At 30.5% G+C, this 17,971-nt stretch overlaps 1 protein-coding gene across 5 annotated transcripts in view; it reads left to right on the top strand.

Moving 5' to 3' along the window:
• Positions 1-15,649, top strand: part of Cad88C (cadherin 88C) — a 42,059-nt gene extending 26,410 nt beyond the window's left edge. For all 5 annotated transcript variants that reach the window (XM_076533206.1, XM_076533205.1, XM_076533204.1 and 2 more), the window contains exons 10-26: positions 20-294; positions 1,365-1,690; positions 2,258-2,569; positions 3,023-3,296; positions 3,638-3,938; positions 4,413-4,608; positions 5,051-5,208; positions 5,416-5,597; positions 5,820-6,043; positions 6,430-6,618; positions 6,815-7,108; positions 7,683-7,928; positions 8,293-8,478; positions 8,624-8,760; positions 11,237-11,628; positions 12,841-13,105; positions 13,693-15,649. In XM_076533206.1, the coding sequence (XP_076389321.1) occupies positions 20-294; positions 1,365-1,690; positions 2,258-2,569; positions 3,023-3,296; positions 3,638-3,938; positions 4,413-4,608; positions 5,051-5,208; positions 5,416-5,597; positions 5,820-6,043; positions 6,430-6,618; positions 6,815-7,108; positions 7,683-7,928; positions 8,293-8,478; positions 8,624-8,760; positions 11,237-11,628; positions 12,841-13,105; positions 13,693-13,804 (4,069 nt within the window). In that variant the 3' untranslated portion in view covers positions 13,805-15,649. The remainder of the gene's footprint in view (positions 1-19; positions 295-1,364; positions 1,691-2,257; positions 2,570-3,022; positions 3,297-3,637; positions 3,939-4,412; positions 4,609-5,050; positions 5,209-5,415; positions 5,598-5,819; positions 6,044-6,429; positions 6,619-6,814; positions 7,109-7,682; positions 7,929-8,292; positions 8,479-8,623; positions 8,761-11,236; positions 11,629-12,840; positions 13,106-13,692) is intronic.
• Positions 15,650-17,971: the final 2,322 nt, after the last annotated feature.

The following is a 17,971-nucleotide window of genomic DNA, read 5'->3' as shown; positions in this document are numbered from 1 at the left end:
TGCAATTTTTATGTTATAGATTATCGATGGATCCAGTATCAGGTATAATCACAGTAAAAGAACCTGGTCCAAGCTTCGATCGAGAACTAGTGTCGAGACATTATTTAACCGTCGAAGCAAGGGACGATCGTGGAAAAGGTAATCAGAATACAGTTCAACTGATTGTGAATGTGAACGACGTCAACGACAACGCTCCTGTATTTTTGCAAAAGAAGTACGAAGCTGTGCTTCTGGAAAATGAAGATCATTTCGAGTCACCCTTAATCGTTGAAGCATTTGACATTGACTTAAATGGTTAGTAACTTTATTGTTGCATTATTTGCTAACTAATATGTCTAAATAATATTGTATTTATAATAATAGGAAAACTATGGAGGGTAATAGCAATCAAGACAAAAGTAAAATAAACAAGAATTGTTGACAAATTTCTGACTCTGAAAATAACTAATAAAGATAAATGATATTTAGTCAATTAGTTTTTGAACTTTGAGAAACAAGTAGTATCTTACAGAATTCTTTTAGTGAAAATAATTTTGCAAAACGGAATTTTGTAAATGTTAGTAAAAGTTCATTTTGACTTAAAGTCTATTTATGTACCTACAGTATCTCTTTAGTGAATAGGAATTTTTGATTGATATAAACTTTTCATCTAAAACCGATATTTCCTATGTTTTGTATTTCATTTACTATGAAATCACTTATGTACTAAATCGCTCACATATTAGGTTGCGCATATATTAGATCACTGACAGATCAGATCGCTCACATATTAAACCTCTTACATATTAGATCTCTCACATATTAGGTCAGTTATATATTAGATCGCTCACACATTAAATCTCTCACATATTAGATCGCTCACATATCAGGTGGTTCACACATTAGATTGCTCACATACGGTCATATATTAGATCGCTCACATATTAGATCTCTGACATATTAGAACATTCACATATCAGATCGTTCACATATTATATTGTTCACATATTAAATTGCTCTCATATTAAATCTCTCAAATATTAGATCTCTCACATATTAGATCTCTAACATATTAGAACATTCACATATCAGATTGTTCACATATTAAATTGCTCTCATATTAAATCTCTCACATACTAGATCTCTAACATATTAGAACGCTCACATATTAGATCGTTTTCACATTAAATCGCTCACATATTACACCATTCACATATTATGCTATTCATACATTAAAAGCACAACTTTTGCTACTTTTTCATGATTATAATATAACAATAATATTAAACCCTGTTGTATATTAAACACTATATATAAGACTATCTATAACACTAACCACCCATCTATAAAATATTATAACACTCTCTATATTTATCTTTCAACAGGAACCAAAAACAGCGAAGTAATTTACGCATTAGTATCAGGCGAACTTTCAAAGAATTTTAGCATCGATTCGAAACGAGGGGTAATCACCCCAACAACACCGTTAGATTATGAAGCACTGCCTATTAGTCAAGGGCATAAGGAAACGTCAGTCCGTCCATTGAGATTGACAGTGCGGGCTAGGGATATGGGCACACCAAGCTTAAGTTCAGACGCGCCATTAATTATCTACTTGAAGGATGTTAATGATAACCCACCCGCATTTGAGAGAACCTTGTACAAGAGGAGCATTCCTGAAGACTTACCTGGTGGCACGAGCGTAGTTCAGGTACTCAACGAAAAGAAATTTTTAGTTGAATAAAATAATACATTAGTCTTTCCAAAATAATAAAAATGAATAAAATTATTTCATTACTTGTAATTGATGAAGTATAAGTTACCTGCATTTTACTTCCTCTGAATTGTATATTATTCAACGAAGTTGATATTCTTCGGATTTTTCATACTTAAAAAATGTGTAATTCAATGTAAAAAAAGAGTGTAATTTGCATTTTTTGTTCACAAAGAAAATTAGTAGTGTATGTATTGCCGAAGCCAGTACATAAAGAAAATTAACTCATAGAAAGATATACCATGCAACTTTTTCTTCAAAAATCTGTTCCTATTTCCTATTAAATTCTACATATAACCTAACTGCGTAACACACGTATATTCATAATCAATCAAATAAAATTACATTCAAACAGCTACTAAAAAACACTGTATATAAGAAGTTATTAACAAACACATTAAGAAACTATTAACCATATTTCAAGCTATTCAAACGATAAAATTGAAAACGCAGAACTAATTTATATATTTGCAATTGTACTAACAAGTTAAGTTTCCATTGCAGGTCAGAGCTTGGGACAAAGACTTATCCTCCCCAAACAATAAATTAGTTTACCGAATTCAAAGTGGTGCAGGTGATAAATTTGTGATCAGTCCGGAGACAGGTGTTATTAGAGTTGCACCTGGCTCTAATTTAGACCCAGATCTTACTTCGCCAAAAACCATTCGCTATAATTTGAACGTCCTTGCGATCGACAGCGGAACGGAAGTGCAGAGAACTGCTGAAGTTCTTGTTAATATCACGATTGTGGATGTTAATAACAAACCTCCAATTTTTATTGATCCTGGGACTGTTACTATTCGCGAAAATACACAGGTAAATAAAGTTATATGTATTTTTGAATAATATGTATATACAAATTGATCCACTTCTATCCTTTATTTTATAATCCTTTAATTTCGGTTATAAGTAACTTTAGACCATAGTTTCTTTTATACTGTTTATATTCTTACAACTTATTGGAAGATGCATTTAATTAAATATTAATCTACATCGCAATTTTTATATTTTACATTTTGTATCATTTGATAGAATCGCAAAAATGTAATAGTTTCATATTGAAAACACTAATAAATAATGTTATGTGAGTTTAGCATAATTGCATCAATTCAACTTACAAAGAACAACTTACAACTTACAAATTCAATTCACAATCACGATTTCTCAGCAAAAAATATTTTTGCTGAGATTTCGATGCGATTTTTCTTCTATACACAACAGTAAATAATTTTTACGTAACAACGTAATAACCATTTAATTATTCTTCAGGTTGGCGCATATGTGCATCGTGTCGTCGCTAACGATCCAGATATATCACCAGTTTTGAGATATCGCATTGACCCGAATTCTTCGGAGGCAAGGAACGAGGAAGGAACTTTGATCAAAATTCAGGAATACGATTATCTTTCCGCTTTAGAATTGAACGCACTTGATGGATTGCTAAGAGTAGTTAAATTGTTGGATAGAGAGAGAGTGGAGACTATAAGGTTGGGACTCGTTGTTGAAGATTTAGCTGCGGTTAAAGAAGTACAAACTGCATTCGGTTAGTATTTGGAAACACTGATGGAAATAATTGGAATAAAAATTTGTAGTGTGAATGCAAAGAAAAGGGGATATTTTTTACTTTGAAAAATATTTTTTGGACAATTATTGCTGTTTTCAAAACTTAAAAACTATTATTCTTGCTTTATAAAAATTTAGGATTATTTACAAGACTAAATAATATTGTAAACGAAATTTTAATTTTCTGAGAAAATCTACTGGTCATAAAATTTGACATTTATATAATTTTTTATTTAGAATCCTTTAATAAAATTTTTAATAATTGTTTTAAGTATATTTTACTATCATTATTTATTTGCAATTTACATATATATATTTCAGCAATATTGAACATAATAATTGAGGACGAAAACGATAATAATCCAAGATTCCGAAGACCATTTTATAGACGGTCAGTGACCGAGAACAGTAAAAATGGCGTCAACATTGTTAGCATCGTGGCTGACGATGCTGACAAAAATCGTAGTATTACGTATTCGTTGGAAAGTCCAAAAGAACTTGCAGATTTGGTGCACCTTGATTCTGAAACGGGAGAAATGGTCGTCGCGAATAAAATCGATAGAGAACAATATTCCTGGCTTAATCTTACGGTGAGGGCCACTGACTCTGGAATACCGCCAAGGTAAAATTATTTCCGTCATTTTTAACATCACGTGTTTTCAACTTACATTTCAGTCCACATAAATATTTTAACTAATAGTTTGAATAATAATATCAAATGAATTATTTAGACAATTTATTTATTCAATGAATTTTTATAAACCTTTGTAAAAGTAAAATGAATTTCTAAACAGTTTTCATAGCTGTATTAGTATATGAGATAAAGTATGGACGTTTCTCATTATATGTTGCATTATATATAGTTATTTTCATAATTATAGAGTAATTAATAATGAGTAAAGTAATTTATTTTATAACAATAATTTTGGACAATATTAACTTTATAATTACATCACAAATTAATCGATGTTAACGTTAAAGAAACAGAAAATCATATTTTTTTAAATTTTATTTCATTGCTGATATGAAAGTGTTAATAAATCCCATATACATGTATAAACAATATCTATGATACCGTTTCGTATGTAATTTCTAGATCAAGCTTATCGGAGGTTTACGTCCAGGTATTAGATGAAAACGACAATAACCCATATTTCATTACCGATATCAATAATATAATGGTAATGGAGAACGTCAAAGTTGGTACAACAATAGCTACTATTCAAGCTAATGATCCTGATAGCGGTGATTATGGGAAAATTACGTATTTGTTAGATAGGATGTCGTCTCAGGTAAACAGAAATATTATTAAATATTACTTAATAATTCAAACTATATATTCAAATCAATGTATATATAAATAAATCAGAATCTTATTCTAATTAAAGTTAATTTAAGAGATGAGTTTAGGTAAAACTGACTTAATGAAAATTATTTTACAAAGCCCTTAATATTACTTCCATAAGTGGACAATTATTTACAGTAACAAAATTCAAGTTCCTCATACAAATTTATTGCTATAAACATATTTGTACGAATATATTTGAAATTAATTTAAGAGATGAGTTTAGGTAAAACTTATTTTAAATGACTCTTACTATTACTTCTACAACTGGACAATTCTTTACTGTAACAAAATTCAAGTTGTTCATAAAAATTTGTTGTTCTAAACATTCTATAAAATCTATTTATTTTATATTGTATTTGTAAGAATGTAATTATTTAATGATGCAGGGAACGTTTGCCATTCATCCTGAAACTGGTGCTTTAACAGTAGCAGATTCCATTGATTGGGAAACTAAACAAAGCTATGTTCTAGTCATAGAAGCTTGGGATAATTATCAGTTCGGTTACACGGCTGGTGAATCGAGAAATGCCTTCAAACAAATTCAGTAAGTTAAGATTTTTAAGAAATCAATATTTATTCATTATTTGTAATAAATCACTGTGATCACTATCATTAGATGCTCTAAATATTAGTTAGAATCTTTGCAATCTAATTTGCAATTCAAGAATTGAAACTAATAACTAACAAATGAAATTTTAGTTATGCAACTTTAGTTAGTAAAGAATTAGAAAATATCAATTATGTTTTGAAGGGTTACAGTAGTAGATGTAAATGACAACCCACCAAAAATGGACATTCCTCCAACATGCATCACTATATCAGAATTCCACGATATCAAGGACTTAATTTTCGCCATTAAAGTGAAGGATGCGGATGACCCAACTACACCGAATGGTCGTGTGAGAATCAGAATTCTCTCCGGAAATGAATTAGGTGTGTTCTTGATATTTATGCATTATTATCGTAACATCACATTAATTCTAAACCATTAAAAATTGTAAAAATTCGAACACATGAAACCTAACTTCAAAAAGTAATTCAATTTCTTAATGAAGTTAATTTTACCTATGAAATTTTGATGAACGAAATTCTTATCAACAAAATTCATTTTTTTATTAAATAATAATATGAATTTATATTAATTTGTTCGATTAGGTTTATTCATCTTAGAACAAACGGATTATTGGACAGCACACATAAAAGCGGCTCATTCACTCCGAGGAAAATTCGGGAATTACTCATTGCATTTGGAAGCTAGAGATCTTGGAAATCCTTCTAATAAAGACACTTCGGTCTTAAATATATGCGTTACCGATTACAATGATAATCCTCCAGTGTTTATTAGTCCTCAACATAATACAACTATCCGCGTGCCAGAGGTAAATTTATATAATACATATATTATTTTTAATAACATTTTTCATTATATTCTACGTTGTACCATAATCTTTAGTATAATTTTCTGTCATCACTTTTAAGTGTATATATTGTTGCAGAAGTGGAAAGAATTTAAAATGAATAAATAAATATAGGGAATTATAGGGAATTAAGCATCAACTGTTAGAACATATTTATATTAAAACTTGATATGACCAATCAGTATCTCATATTTGCACGAATAACGCACCATATTATAAAAAATATAACCAATTGCAATTTTTTCAATCTTCCAATTACCAAAATTACAAAATAGATGTTATTAATCAAATTACATATACTTCATTATAGCTCTTGTAGTATACTGTAATAAAATAAACAATTACAGAATGTAACAGTTGGAACCGCAATCATCCAAATCGAGGCCGCAGATGCTGACACCGGACCAAACGGTGACGTTCATTATCGTCTAAAACAAGATTTGGCTGGTCACTGGAGAACTTTTCACATCGATGACAAAACTGGAATTATTTCACTGAAACTTCCACTGGACAGAGAAACTCAAAAATTATACGAGGTAACTTAAGTTCTTAGAATATTTTAGTCCTTAGAACTATATATGTTATCTAATATTCCACATATTTAGTATTCTACATAGTAATTTTAATGACTAAAATTTTATTCATTAAATCATTATGTGTGTATAATATTACAAATTAGTAAAAATTGTACAAAGTATTTGTTACAATGTAATTATTATTTTTCGCAAACAGATCAGAGTAGAAGCATACGATTTAGGTACTCCAACTCCACTCAGTTCGGATTTGGATCTAATCATTTACGTCCGAAACATTAACGATTACGAGCCTCAATTCTTAGTGGACATTTTCAACATTAATTTCACGGAGGAGCAACCTCCTGGGTCGGAAAAGATTTTGCTTCCAGAAACCATTGACAGGGACGAAGTTGACGATCTTGATGATCCGCCTACTCAAGTCTGTTATTTCATAATCAGCGGAAATGAGGACAGTTTATTCACTCTTGATATTTTTAAACACGAGTTAACCGTAAGTTTTCATGCATATACCATAAATATATAATAATTAAAACGTTGTACAACAATTGTATTCGAATAAGAGAACATGTTATTTATAGAAAGTTAAAATGAATAAATATGATAACAAATAAAATATTTAATAATATTTAATGAAGTAATAAAAGACTTGTTGAGTTTCTTCTTATTTTCTTTTAAAGCTAGTTGCTGTTATATTATAACATCTGTATATTGTAATACAATCATATTATAACATTGTTGTATCATAATTATGCAATTATAGCGTTTGACCTACGTGTCCATTTTGTTTCAAACTTATAACGAAAAGTATACTACTTCTGATGAGTAAATTAAAATTTCGTTTTTAATAAACATTATGAACCATCTGTGACTCACCTGACATAAAACGTGTTAATTGTTTTCATAAATAATTATTAAATTAATGTGTCTATTATTTTCATAAATAATTATTAAAGTAATGTGTCAATTATTCTCATAAATAATTATCAAAATAATGTATCAATTATTCTCATCATAAATAATTATCAAGATAATGTAACAATTATTATCGTAAATAATTATTTCAGACTGCCAGAACTTTAGACAGAGAGCAACAGGAGCAACATTTGTTGATAATTAAGGCGACAGAGGATTGTAGCACTGTCCCAGTGCCATTGAATGAAACATTTTTCGATGAAGCAAACGACACTACGTTAAAAGTTATTATTGACGTGACTGACATAAACGATAACCCGCCAAAATTTGTTAGCAAAATCTTCACTGGAGGTGTTACTACGGAAGCTGACTTTGGAACACAGTTTATGGAAGTTAAGGTAAAATATTGTTGCTATCTTATTTATTAAAAAGTCATTAAGTTAAAATTTGTTAAAGTCATGAAGTGAAAAATTTATTCTTATTTTAACAGTTTATTTATGTATATAAAGATGTATATCAGATGTATATATTAGATGTATATCAGATTCATGTATACCAGATGTTTATATGGATAGACATTTGAATTAATCACAGGCCATGAATCAACCATTTCGAAAATCTTATCATTTTATTAATAAATCCTCCGTATTTTAAATGTATCATATTTAAGACATTTTTGGAATGTAACAATATTTGAACAATGTTAAATTCAACAATACTAAATTATTGCGATATTTGATCATGATTCAAAAACTGTTTCAGGCAATCGATTTAGACGCTGGTGATAATGCAGTAATTAATTATTACCACGTGGGCAAGATGCACATGACTTTAACCGAGGGACTAGATGACATTGAATTACAACCTTTCTTGGTTAACAAGCTCACAGGAATTATAAGTCTAAATTTTGATCCCCAAAGAGGAATGAAAGGATACTTCGATTTTATGGTATATTAAATACACAATTTCGAATCAATCATAAAACACAAACGTTCTTATTTTTTCTTTCCATCACATTTTAAAATATTTTACTGCGAAATGTGACAATAATATTAGAGATGTAATCAATGTGTTCAATTATTGGTTGATATAGGTAATAGCCAATGACACAGATGGTCTACAAGACACTGCAAGAGTGTTTATTTATTTACTGCGAGAAGATCAAAGGGTTCGTTTCGTGTTGCGACAACATCCACCGGAAGTTCGGAATAGGATAGAAACATTCAGAGAGTAAGTTAAAATTTACTGTTATTAACGTTACTACTTAAATTGTTACCTTCCGTTACATGGACGTATATCTGTGTTAAGATTTTTTAACAAAATTTATAATTGTTATTGTATTGATTGCTGTGGTGAAAAAAGCACTACAAAGCTTTTGAACTATAAATCTGAATAGAGGAAAACTTAGTCCTTGAATGTCCTTATTTAACCAACGATACAACGTAATAGATGAAAATCGACTTTTGAAATAGTTATAATTTTAAAACTTGTCATGAATAGTTCAGCATACTATAACAGTTTTTCTTATCAGAGTACATACATTTTCAATTTTAAAAATTAAAAATTATTTTTTCTTTACTATTTACGTCAATCAGTGATGAACACCTTGACACACATAGTGAAAGATTTCGTTTCATTTAAGATTTCGTTCATTTAAGTAAATGAATGTACAAATCACTAAATTCACTAAAATTAAAAAAAAACAAGTTATTTAATCCTTCGTGCAGGGTTTTCTGTATATCGCGTACTAAGTTTTAAAACGTTTAATGAACGATAAAAATGGCTACGATTTTGGTTATAAAGAAACCTTTTACAAAACAATCATGAAACTTTATGTACTGAAAACATACTTCGTGAGCAGAAAGAAAACGATCTAATCCGAATCTGAAATCTAAATTAATAGAGGCAGTTACGTAAAATAGGCCGTACTTCATCAATTATAATGAAGTTGACAGGAACCACCTATAGAGATCAATACTCTTGATAATTTTACGTATAAGTGTAATCGGCGATTGACTTTAACTTCAGAAATATGCGTAGTTCTTATAACATTACGTACAGAAAATCAATTGATGTAATAATACATCAAAAATAAGTATCGAGGTTCTTTTACTCGATAAAAAACAAATAACTATAATTCATATTAAAGCTTTAATATCTGCGTTATAATCGCTAGCATTCATGTGATCTTATCGGGTCTTATACCATGAAATATAAAACATTTTCATGAAATGGAGATTGGAAAGATTATAAATATTAATATTTATTTAATAATAGATTATTATTTCATACTTATTCGATAACAAATTATTATTTAATATTTATTTAATAACAGATTGTTATTTAATATAATATTTATTTAAGAACATTCAAAATTCATGTACGTAGGTAATTGTCTCAAAATATGGAAAGTGAATAAGCAGTGAGGAATTCTCAGAAACTGTGACCATACAGTGTGTGACTCACATGTGGCAATATTAGAGGTGTGAAACACCTTGGGACAATACCGTATATGTGACGAATAGATTGACGTGTGAACCTTTACGACTTTTTTCAAACTAAAATAAAATAGTAGCTATATGTTATAGCATCACTGACAAATTGTAAATTAACTTATTAATTTTACATATTACATGTTGAATTATGGAGCAGCAATTTATTATAGCGTATATTATATGTCACATAATATAACATGCATATTGTAAATTAACTTATTAATTTTGCAAATTACATGTTGAGTTGTGGGAGATAAATTTATTACAGTTTTTGTTGCATGTTAAATAGTATAATATGCTATTCTAATAGTACAATACATCGTATTGTATAACATGCTATTCGAACAGTACAATATATCACATAGAATAGTATGTTATATTAAGAATAATATATCACATATCATATATCATATATCATATATCATATATCATATATCATATATCACATATCACATATCATATATCACATATCATATATCACATATCATATATCACATATCATATATCACATATCATATATCACATATCATATATCACATATCATATATCACATATCATATATCACATATCATATATCACATATCATATATCACATATCATATATCACATACATATATCACATAATATAGCATGTTATTTCAAAAGTACAAGGTGTTATAACTTTGTAACACATATTGTATTCTATAATTTCTCGACCTACACTTTTCAAATCACGTTTACATCACTGAAGTACTAAAAAAAATGCAATAGTAAATTTATGAAATCTAATCAGTATATTAATGTGATTATTCGTGTTCACTCTAGGGCTAAGCAATGTGTACGTCACACATTAATTAAGCAACATATATATTGTCTATAAGTGATTAAGTGTAAATAAATTTTTTGTTAATTACACAAATCCCCACTGATAGAACAGCCTAATCGAAATCTCCCCGAATTAATTTGTAGCAGTTCGCAAGTAGATCTAGATAACAGCTAAATTAATAGACCTAGATTAAAGCTGGACAGTAGATAAGGAATATTGATTAGACGTATAATTAAAAACTACGTTACTACTTCGTTTTAAGCTGTGTTGAAATCAGATTAATATTCCTAAGTAACTGCTTAAATTCCCATCACATGTAGCCATTCATTGCACATTTTCAGACTTGAAATATGAAAAACATCCACACATGTACATACAAAATGTATATGATCTCATAATTTTTCAGAACACTAGGAAACGTGACCGGAGCAATAGTAAACATCGACGAATACAAGATTCACGAGAACCACGACGGTTCCGTCGATCGAACAAAAACAGACCTATACATGCACCTTGTAAATCGGCGCGACAATTCCATTCTCGAAGTATCCGAGGTACTAGAATTAGTCGACAGAAATATAGAGAAGCTCGATAGTCTGTTCAAAGAATTCAACGTGCTCGACACGCAACCAGCGCAATATCAACCGATTGTTCAGTATGAGCAAGCTGGAACGACGTTTTGGCTTTTGACTTTGACCTTGTTTCTGGGAGCTCTGCTAATTTTGTGCATAGCGTTGTGCCTCTCGCAGAGGGCTTCGTTTCGCAGGCAATTGAAAGCAGCTAATGCTTCATCTTTTGGTAAGTATTATAATTATATAGATGTTAACACACGAGTTGGCGCGAACATTTTGGTAAATGAGAATAATAATGACTATAACTGCTGAACAATAGTAATTTACACTATTACACTTATTTGAGAGACGTTTGATGATTGTCATTGTTTTTAGCTTAATTGGTGTACGATCGCAAGAGACAATTATAGAGAGACAATTATAAGAGACAATTATAGCGCGGAAAATACGTTTGAGACGTTCATTTTTCTATTCTGACTAATTGGAGCAGTAACTACTTGGAGATATAGCGATTTGGGGATGTACCAATTTAGGGACGTAGGAATTTGGAGATATAGCGATTTGGGGATGTACCAGTTCAGGGACGTAGGAATTTGGACATATAGCAATTTGGGGATGTACCGATTTAGGGACGTAGGAATTTGGTGATATAGCAATTTGGGTATATAAGAATTTCGGAATGTAGGAATTTGGGAATGTAGGAATTCGGAAAGGTGGAGATTTGGGTATGGAGAGATTTGGAGACGTAGCGATTTGAGGATATACTGATATTGGAATATTGGAATTTGGGGATATAGCGATTTGGGTATGTAAGAATTTGGGAATATAGGAATTTGGAAATATAGAGATTCAGGATGGTAGAAATTCGGGAATGTGGAGATTTGGGAATGTAGGAACTTGGAAATATAGACATTCGGGAATGTAGGAATTCGCGAAAGTAAGGATTCGGAAATATAGGTAATCAAGGACATAGAAATTTACATATATGGGAACATGTTTTGGGATGACTTAGGACTAAATTATTTTAAGCCCCACGCACTAGCTAATGGGTTGCCCTCAGTACATACGCTTTCTCTAAGCAAATATAAACTTGAGTGCAACTCTTGAATACAGATTTGATTTAGAAACTTGTTCACGTATTTCATAACTGTTTCACCACATTTGGGTCAGTATTACGATTATAATATGCCAGATCATAATAAATGATGTGGCAGATTACAAATGTGATTAATGGTGTGACACATTATAACTACTATTAATAGCAGTAAGCAGTTACGAATATAATTAATGATATGATGGATTACAATTATAAATAATGATGTGACAGATTTGTTCAATCTTGTTTATTATCAATAAACTTCTTTGCTTTAGAGTGAGGTTGTAATTTTAGAAAGCTTGAAAAGTTAAATTGGAAATTAAGCTGATCATGTTTTTTAAGGTACGTCGGATGCAGAATTTATTAGGGGACCTGGACGAGTTCCTAACACGAATAAGCATAGTGTGGAAGGTTCGAACCCTATATGGATGCATGCTTACGAAAATGAGTGGTTCAAAAGTGATGAATCTATTAGTCATACTTCTGAAAGAGATTCTCTTGATGAAAATGCTTTGAACAACGAAGAAATGATGAACGAAGCTAACACAGACCAAAGAAATGAAGATAAGCCGTATTATATTGAGCCAAGAACTACTTCCATTTCAAGGTAAATGTTTTTTGGTAGATCTACAATAATGTATAATAAAATGTAGCGAAGTAATTAACAGATATATAGTAAATTAGAGGAAATTGAAGTAAAATGAAATGATAGAAATTTACATGTAGACGTAACTACTAATTCATATGTATAATTGTAAAATTTACAATGTTATTTAAAAGAATTTTAAAAGATCACGTTATCTTTTAATAATTTATTAAAACATTTACTAGTTTGAATTCAGCCAGTAAAGTAATTCTGTCTATAACAATTATCTTTGTTTAAAATTACATTTTATTATATTGTATCTTCACATCAAAACATTACTCTATATTTTTCAAATTTCGATTCAGATTTCATAGAACGTATACTATGATAAAATTAATCTTTTTGACACGACAGTCGCACATATTGTATATGCTGCGTTAAACATAACCTAAAAGTTGCAGCTTTCTCACAAGTGTCCATATAAATAACTTTTCATGACTTGTTACAATTATCATTACTAAGAAATTGATGTTTGCAATTGAAATTGTGATTTTACAATTAATTAATTTGCCACTCCATCATTAATAACAATAAAATTTTCCTTCCAGCTCGGAAAGTGTAACAATTCCAAACGATTTTCACCGAAATTCGTCCATTTATAGAACACAGAACACGATCGTGAATCCTCTTGGCAAGAAAATCGAAACGACTGAGCTGTAATCGAACAACGACCGGTAAAACTTCGAATATAGCTTAATTATTATCATCCATAGATTCATAAGTGAAATGTAAATTTCGAATTATAAATGTACATAAATAGTCTTATGTCGTACAAAGTATAGAATGTATTTAATATTTATTTTATAATACTGCATCGAAACTTTACATTATCAGATTCTTTATTGCATTATTTTTATCATGTTTAACAACATGACAACATCATGTTGTAAGATAAACCGAATGTCATTTTTTAATATCCTTTATTTTCACGTCAGTTGAAGTTCATGTTTATTTTATGTAAAAATAAACTTATCAATGATCTCTGCACACCAATTAATATCGTATTCAAAGACTTTTATACACCTATATGATTAAAGAATAAAAAAGTTGGTGCAATGATATATTTATGTTATTTATTAATTTTAATAAACGTACCATTTTGTATTCTTTAGATATTATAGATTTGAGCTTTTTCAATTCTATTCACTTGTAAATACTATGAGAATGCATTCCACAAAATATAAAATTTTATGTAATCTATATAATTCACTATACATTACCTAATATTCCTTAAACAATTTACTGACTGTAAAAAATTTGTCATCTAAAAACATACAAAATGATAAACATGAAACTCTGATAACACTCGACACTCGATAAATTTGAAAGCGAAATTTAAGCAAGGACAAAATTCAACCCCAAAAACGATATTTCCATCGTCCAGCCATAATCGGGTCGCATTAGATTAAAGTGCGATGGCACTTAACCTAAATGAAGTCTTAACTCGAATACAATCAAAATAGCGATCGCAGATTTGTTCGTTGAAGCACGTTTAGTTACATATCAAGCAAGAAACTCCCTTGGTGTATTCTTTTATCAGATTCCTATCTGCACGAAGATTATCACCCCGAGGGTGATTCGTGCAGATTTAATCGCGACACGAAATACCAGTAAAAGAAGAATCCATTGTATAAATGCAAATTAGACGTACGTAAAGGTGACCTCGATGGTTCAGTCACACTTCCAATCCTTTCCGCCATTGTTAATATTCGCGTGGGTTAATGACAGGGTTTTATATTTAACATTTATTTCGTCCAACACGCTATTCTTCAATTAACCCTCGAAAAAACTAAATCTTAATCGCTGCACGAGTGCCCTACAGAAATGCGTACTCTCAACGAAGTTTTGCTGTTTTATGTCGGAGAATTCGGAATTGAAGTTGATAATGTACATAGGTAATTATGAAATCGAAGGTATTTCACGGCATAACCCACTTCGGTCACGAACAGAGGACGCAAATGCGAGATAAGTTCTGTGTATCATAACTACTCGTGATACTGTTACAACCACTTGTTTTTATGTGACTGTGTTATCTTTATGTTTTGTGTGACACTTGTTTTTTGTCTTTTGCCTGTTCTCTAAAATAAAAACTATTTTTATCATTTCTTGTATCATTTGATGCAACAAGACTGTTATTAGACATAAAAGCAGGCATATATTACATACACGTGAAAACATTACATCGTCAATTAAATGAGTTGAATTTACTTTCAAAAACCCTTCCTCGGTTATATAATTAAAATCCAGCAATAACAAACGTGTCAAACACAGGACATTTTCTGCCATTATAAATTTTACAGAAAAGATGAAACAAAACAAGAAACGATATTTTTATTATTCATTGACATCAACCGCTTCAAAGCAAAGTTTTGTTTGGAAGTACAAACACAGTAGACACAGTAAGTTACATAGTAAGTTACACAGTAAGTTACACAGAATAGTTGCAACTATTTAATGTATATTGATACTTGACAATACATCTTGAAATAAAAATGATAATCCAAATTTAAACCACCTGTCATTTGAACCACCTGATACTGTCACCACATGACATACCAAAAAATATGATTAATATTTCTAAATGCCGCCCGTAACTCGATCTATCGTGCCATCTGGAATATATTAATAACGCAATTCTACTTGGTTTACCTTTCAAACGTGAAATTCTAAGACCTGCGATGAGGGTGGAGGTTTTATTGGACGGAAAATGAGCGAGTCAAAAGTCGTACGCACCATCGCTTGTAGGTTGAACGGTAAGGTAGCCGAGGAAACGGGCACCTACTCCCTTATCGTATTCATGAACGTCAGCCTTGCGTGCAGTCTTATGCTAATCTTCGCCGGCTATATATGCGACTGGCCAGTGTTCGAATCATTCCCTAGTGCCACTCCTTTTCAATCCTTCACTGGCCCAGACTGCTTGCGGAATAACCTACTGGCGTTTCCTTCCAATACCGATAGTTTAACCGTCTTCAATTCATTAGAACGATCGTCCACAATTTACAAAACACCAATTACATTCTGTACTGATATGTCGCTGAAGTACATACATTTATATTCGTTATCATGAGCATGAAATATTCGTTGCTATAAGTAGGTCCTGTGATACATTATTCATTGTCACAAGTATAATATATTTAGTATCATAGGTATCACATATGGGACACATTCACTGTCATAAGTAGAACTATGTAACACATTCAGTATTATAAGTACATAACACATATAGTGCCCTATGTATAACCTATGTGACACATTCATATAGTGTCACAAATACAATATAGTTATTATGAGTATGATATACATATGTGATATGTTCATTGTCATGGTTACAATATATTCATCGTCAAAGGTATCACATATGTGACATATTCTCTGTCATAAGTAGAACTATATGACACATTCAGTATTATAGGTACATAACACATTTAGTGCCCTATGTATAACCTATGTGACACATTCATATAGTGTCACAAATACAATATAGTCATTACGAGTATGATATACATATGTGATATGTTCATTGTCATAGTTACAATATATTCATCGTCATAGGTATCACATACGTGACACATTCAGTGTCATATGTAGAACTTATGTGACACATTCAGTATTACAAGTACGACCTGCGTAACACATTTAGAGTCATAAGTATAACCCATGTGACACATTCACATGGTGTCACAAGTACCATATAGTCATTATCATGAGTAGGACATATATGATATGTTCATTGTCATGGTTGCAATATATTCATCATCATAGATATTACATATGTATGTAACACATTCAGTGTCATAAGTAGAACATCATACGTGACATATTCATTACGACATAAGTACGATCTAGCTAGCATATGAATTATTATAAATATAACACATGTAACACATTCATTGTCATATGTGTAACATACGTAACATACTCAATTTCATAAATATTACCTATGTGACACAATCATTGTTACAAGTATGAAATGTGTGACATATTTTTGTCACAAATACAATATACTCATTGACATGGGTACCACATATGTGACACACTCATTGGCATTATTGACATACTTGGAATATATGAGAACGGAGAAGTCATAATTTTTTTTTTCTAAACAATTTTATGAATATCTAATCGCTTCACAATATTGTCAGTCGCTTTGGCATTCGTTGTAAATTTTCAACGAGAAGTAGCGCAATTGCTAATGCTTCAGTATTGATGTAATCGGGTAGACGCCCTCCGCCAGAATGTAGAATTATCTGATCTAACTGTGGCGATATAACGTGAAAACGTGATCACATATTACATGGTAATCTAACTCGGGACGATCTAATACGTCGTAATGTAATATATGACTATACAGCTCGTGGAGATCTATGGATAGTTCCCTCAAAGGTCCTAGTTATATTAATGAGTTACAATCAATGTAATATCAAAGTACAAAAAAGAATTAGTATAATATACTATAAGTATAGCGTTATTACTAAATAATATGCATATCACTATTAAATTATTTTATTAAATATTGAACTGTTTTGCATTTGAATTAAAATTAATAATAATAAATTAATATTTCAGATTAATATTAAAATTGATATTTACATTATCACAACCTATAATTTATTCTAGTCATTCCTTCATTATTCAAGTAAAATAATCTATGTAAATATTTCACAAAATTAAAGAATGCTGTAAAAAAAAACTTAAGTAAATTATTCCTTGCCATTCCATAGTGGTATAAATTAAGTACCAGTATTTCTTCGCCAAGTGTCGAGGGAGTAATTAAAACTGACCATTGTTCGCAGCACACGTACGTGTAACGCACGCATTTTCCTTGGA

The sequence above is a fragment of the Megachile rotundata genome, chromosome 7 (genome assembly GCF_050947335.1).
Source record: "Megachile rotundata isolate GNS110a chromosome 7, iyMegRotu1, whole genome shotgun sequence".
NCBI classification, from domain to species: domain Eukaryota; kingdom Metazoa; phylum Arthropoda; class Insecta; order Hymenoptera; family Megachilidae; genus Megachile; species Megachile rotundata.
This window is presented reverse-complemented; position numbering and strand designations above follow the sequence as displayed.